General features: G+C 53.1%; 1 protein-coding gene across 1 annotated transcript; it reads left to right on the forward strand.

Annotated features, from left to right (window-relative positions):
- The first annotated feature begins 704 nt into the window (after positions 1-704).
- GTPBP3 (GTP binding protein 3, mitochondrial) lies at positions 705-4,664 on the forward strand. The gene is made up of 9 exons (XM_003796544.3): positions 705-808; positions 1,113-1,360; positions 1,465-1,551; positions 1,641-1,843; positions 2,051-2,123; positions 2,222-2,365; positions 2,527-2,692; positions 2,979-3,257; positions 3,747-4,664. Exons 1-9 carry the CDS (start codon positions 756-758, stop codon positions 3,970-3,972), a joined length of 1,479 nt encoding a protein of 492 aa, XP_003796592.1. The 5' UTR covers positions 705-755; the 3' UTR covers positions 3,973-4,664.
- The last annotated feature ends 489 nt before the right edge of the window (positions 4,665-5,153 follow it).

Here is a 5,153-nt window from a genome sequence, read left to right on the forward strand (position 1 = left end):
CTGGGCCAGAGAGAGGGCCAGGAAATCTCAGAGGGAAGAGAAGGCTGTGCTGGGGGTTCTAGGAAGGTTTCCTGGTGGAGAAGATCTTCGAGCTAGACCTTGAGGATAAATTTGTCAAACGAGGAAGGCATCTGATGCTGAGGGAACGGCAAGGGAAAGCAGGGAGGAAAGAGAATCTGCAGAGTTCCATTAAAAGCTATTAGGAATCTTCCCAGAAGTTTGGGTAAGATTTTCCCTGGGCCAAGATTTGAGTTTCCCAGAACTCATCCCTCCGAGTTACTAAGATGTTCTGAACTTCTGGTCTCAACTTGGGCGCAGAGAGGTGTAGCTCCCCCTTTCTCGGATCGGGACATTAAGCGCACAGAGATCCTCTAAGGCTACCGAGTGGGCAGGTGGACTTGAAATCTCGTCTCGCTGTAATTTCTACTGCCCTGTGCTAAGCTCTGTACTTTCTCTCATCTCTCATTTCCGTTGTCTTGGATCCGCGAGTCTAGGACCCTAAATAAGCCGTCTACTGTTGTCTGGGGAACAGTATTTCGCTACACCCACCTCGTGGAGCCCCCGCCCTCTTTCCCCTTCACTAACCAATGGAGGCGAAGATCTTCAGTCAGTGGGCGGGACTCCTCATAAAATGACCAGTGGTAGTCAAGAATTATTAACCCCTTTATCAGTCACATTGCAGAGTGGGCGGGGCCTTTTGCCGGGACTTGAAGCCGCACGCTAGGTTGCGCGGGTGGGTTGTCGGTTGTAAATCCATGTGGCGTGAACTGTGGACCCTGGCTGTCCGGGCGGCATGTGGGCCTCGCAGGTGGGACGACCGGGGAAGGGGTGTGACAGTATGGGGTGCAGCTTGGACCCCAAATCCACTCCCTGGGTTATAGGTCTGCAGAGCTACCATTCTCATCGTTCTGAGCCCAAATCTATCCATTCCCATGCCGCAGAGCCCACCTGGGTCACTTTGTGGCCACAGAGCTCCCAATTCGATCACCTTTCGTCCTCAGAACCTCCATCTGTGCATCCCCTAGCCGCAGAGTTCCTACCTGGAGCGTCTCCTGACTAGCTCTCGATCAACCTCTAGAGGCAGAGATGACTCGGCTCCTCTTGCATTCCAGACTGTGCACCTTCCAGAGAAGCCGCGTTCCGGCTCTCAACTCCGGAACCACCATTTTCGCGTTAAGCTCGGGCCAAGGCCGCTGCGGAATCGCGGTAATCCGGACCAGCGGCCCTGCCAGCGGCTACGCCCTAGGGATCCTCACAGCGCCCCGGGACCTACCCCCGGCCCGCAAAGCCAGCTTGCGCCTGCTCAGCGACCCCCGCTCTGGGGAGCCTCTGGACCGCGCACTGGTGCTCTGGTTTCCAGGTGAGGGGTCCCAGGTCCCAAGTCTCCTGTAGATCTCATGAGCCGGCCTTCTCTTTCTAAGAGTTTGCCTAGGCTGTGCCCTCCTCAGCTGTCTGGCACATTAGGTCCCCAAAGTTTCACTGGTGAGGACTGCGTGGAGTTCCACGTGCATGGAGGCCCAGCTGTAGTGAGCGGTGTTCTGCAGGCCCTGGGTGAGTTGCAGCCAAGAGTTCAGAGGCCTGGCTCTACCAAGGGGCCTTGGTGGGGACTAGGGACCTCAGGACTCCGGGTCTTCCTGCAGGAAGTGTGCCTGGGCTTCGGCCAGCAGAGGCAGGAGAGTTCACCAGGCGCGCATTTGCCCACGGGAAGCTGAACCTGACCGAGGTGGAGGGGCTGGCAGATCTGATCCATGCAGAAACTGAGGCGCAACGGCGGCAGGCCTTGAGGCAGCTGGACGGGGAGCTGGGCCACCTCTGTCGTGGGTGGGCTGAGACTCTCACGAAGGCATGTCTCCTATTTGCCCATTCCCTGCCTCAGAGACTCCATTTGTCCACCTACCACGTGAGAGCCCTCCATCTATTTTCAACCATTCCACAACCATTGTGAAAGCTTGTGGCCTACAATCCTCCAATCTGGTCCCTTAGACCAAATCAGGGGTGAGATGGTGGGTAACTGGGTTCTCATACCACCTTTGGTCTCCCCTTCCCCCAGGCTCTGGCCCATGTGGAGGCCTATATCGATTTTGGGGAGGATGACAACCTAGAAGAGGGGGTCCTGGAGCAGGGTGAGTCTGTGGGTGAGGTATGAGGACACTTGGCATCTCAGCTCCCCTAAGGCCCCCCTCATTCTATCCCTTCTTCTGTCTTCTTCCCTCACTCACAGTGGACTCTGAAGTTCGGGCACTGGAGGTGGCACTGCAAACACATCTAGGAGATGCCAGGCGTGGACAGAGGCTCCGGTCAGGGGCACATGTTGTGGTCACTGGACCCCCCAACGCCGGCAAGAGCAGCTTGGTGAACCTGCTCAGTGTGTGGGAGTTGGCCAGGGGTGGGGCCTGAGTGGGGCAGGGCCAAGAGCTAAGAAACTGAGGGAAGGGGTCAGAGTGGTGAAAAGCTCTGTCCAGACTGGGGGAACTGGGAGGGGAGCTCCTTTGTCTCCATTCTGTCCCCTTTTTGACATTCCTGCAGGCCGGAAGCCTGTATCCATTGTGTCCCCAGAGCCAGGGACCACCCGTGATGTGCTGGAGACCCCGGTGGACCTGGCGGGGTTCCCTGTGCTGCTGAGTGACACAGCGGGTTTGCGGGAGGGCATTGGGCCAGTGGAGCAGGAAGGCGTGCGGCGTGCCCAAGAGAGGTGGGCAGACAGGGTGGTGGTGGGAAGAGGACACAGGGCCCTTCCTTTGCCTTTTCTCCCTGTTGCATTTATTTTTCATTCTTCCTGAATCAGAGAAATTTACTAAGCTTCCTCAAATGGGGACTTCAGTGATTTGGTTCTGATTAGGTTCGGGTCCTGCCCCACCCTGCATGTTTGTCCTGCACCCCATGCTCTGCTGGCCCAGTATCTTGCATTTTGTCTGGCTCAGTGCCTGTAATTTTTCTGCTTGGGGTTAGGACTCAGTTGGTTCTTTCTGCTTCCCCAGGCTAGAGCAGGCCGACCTCATTCTGGCCATGCTGGACGCCTGTGACCTGGCCTCTCCCTCCAGCCGCAACTTCCTAGACATGGTTGTAGCCCCCACTGGAGCCCAGAACCCCAGTAAGAGTAGCCAGCGCCTTCTGTTGGTGCTGAACAAGTCGGACCTGCTGCCCTCTGGGAGCCCAAGTCTCATTCCTGATTTGCCTCCCTACCTGCTGCTGTCGTGCTTGACTGGAGAGGGACTGGACAGCCTCTTGGAGATGCTGAGAAAGGAGTTGGTTGCAGTGTGAGCCCCCCTTGCCCAGCCCCAGCTTCCCAGATCCCAGTTCAAGTGGGGGCTGAGCCACTGGCTTTGGACATGCACTTGCCTCTCAACTTCAGTTACTATATCTATAAAATGGGTACAACCATTTCCCCTTCAAAGGGTGGTTGCAAAAGGTAGAAAGAGACCGGGTATGGTGGCTTGCTGCTGTAATCCTAGCACTTCAGGAAGTCAAGGCAGGAGGATCAGTTGAGGCCAGGAGTTCAAGACCAGCCTGAGCAACATAGTGTGACCGCATGTCTACATATAATTTAAAAAACGATCTGGGCATGGTGGATTATTATGCTTGTAGTCCCACCTACTTGGGAGGAGGATCACTTGAGTCTACAACTTTGAGGTTGTAGTGAGCTATGGAGACTATTGCACTCTGGCCTGGGCAACAGAGTAAGAGCCTGACTAAAAACAAAAAAAAAAAAAGAAAGGTTGAGAGACCATGTTTCGTATCTCTTCCAGGTGTGGGGACCCATCCACAGGCCCACCGCTCCTGACACGTGCAAGGCACCAGCATCACCTCCAGGGCTGCCTGAATGCTCTTAGCCACTATAAGGAATCGAAGGACCTGGCCCTGGCAGCTGAGGCACTGCGTGTGGCCCGGGGGCACCTGACCCGGCTCACAGGTGGAGGGGGCACTGAAGAGATTCTAGACATCATCTTCCAGGACTTCTGTGTGGGCAAGTGAGGGGAAAGTACAAGCTCAGACCTAGGTTGTGTGGGTGCCTAGAGTCTTGGGGGATTTGAAAACAGCTTGGGCCAAATGGAATTCCTATCCACTCAAGGAAGAACCTGATTACAAAACAGTGAAGCAGGCTGGGCATGGTGGCTCACACCCGTAATCCCAGCACTTCGGGAGGCCGAGGTGGGAGGATCACTGTAGGCCAGGAGTTCAAAACCAAACTGGGCAACATAGTGAGACCTTTTCTCTATAAAAAATAGAAAAATAAGCTAGGCATGGGGGTGTGTGCCTGTATACCCAGCTACTTGGGAGACTTGAGGCAGGAGGATCGGTAGAGCCCAAAGGTTTGAGGCTGTAGTGAGCTATGATGAGGCTACTGCACTCCCAATTGGGTGACAGAGCAACACCTGTCTTAAAAAAAAAGAAGGCAACAAAACAAGGAAGCAGAGCAGCTGCCTTCAGGGATTGTGAGCTTCCTGCATTAACTTGCTAGAGATTTAGGCCCTTGAGTCCCTTTTGGGTATCGGATGCTGGGGGATCTAAGTGGAGGTTTAGGAAGATCTCAGGGAGGTTTGTTTCCTAGTTTTTAATTTATTTTGCAAATACCAAAGCAATGTAATAAACTTAAGTAATTCAGAATTGTTTTGATAGGGAAATTTCCCTTAATCCCTCTCTTGGAGTCATGGTTTAATGTATCTTTCCAGAATTTTCTCTGCATATTTGCATCCTTGTGGATGCATCTATCAAATATATGTTTGTCTTGTATTTTATGTATAAGTTGTATTGTGTTTATTCATCTATAAGTTGTCATTTCTTTTTTTAGTACTACTCTTGACCTTTTGCCTCTTTTTAAAATTCTATCTTCTCTCTCTCTCTCTTTTTTTTTTAAGAAATGGGGTCTTGGGGCCAGGCGTGGTGGCTCATGCCTGTTATCTCAGTTTGGGAGTCCAAGGCTTGTGGATTGCCTAAGCTCACAGGTTAGAGACCAGCCTGAGGCAGAGTGAGACCTCATCTCTAAAAATAGCTGGGCGTTGTGGGGGGCACCTGTAGTCACAGCTACTTGGGAGGCTGAGGCAAGAGAATTGCTTAAACCCAGGAGTTTGAGGTTGCTGTGAGCTGTGATGCCATGACACACTACCAAGGATGACAAAGGGAAACTCTATCTCAAAAAAATGAAAAAAAAAAAA

This window comes from Otolemur garnettii, unplaced genomic scaffold (genome assembly GCF_000181295.1).
Source record: "Otolemur garnettii isolate 467f Iridium unplaced genomic scaffold, OtoGar3 scaffold00105, whole genome shotgun sequence".
Lineage (NCBI taxonomy): Eukaryota > Metazoa > Chordata > Mammalia > Primates > Galagidae > Otolemur > Otolemur garnettii.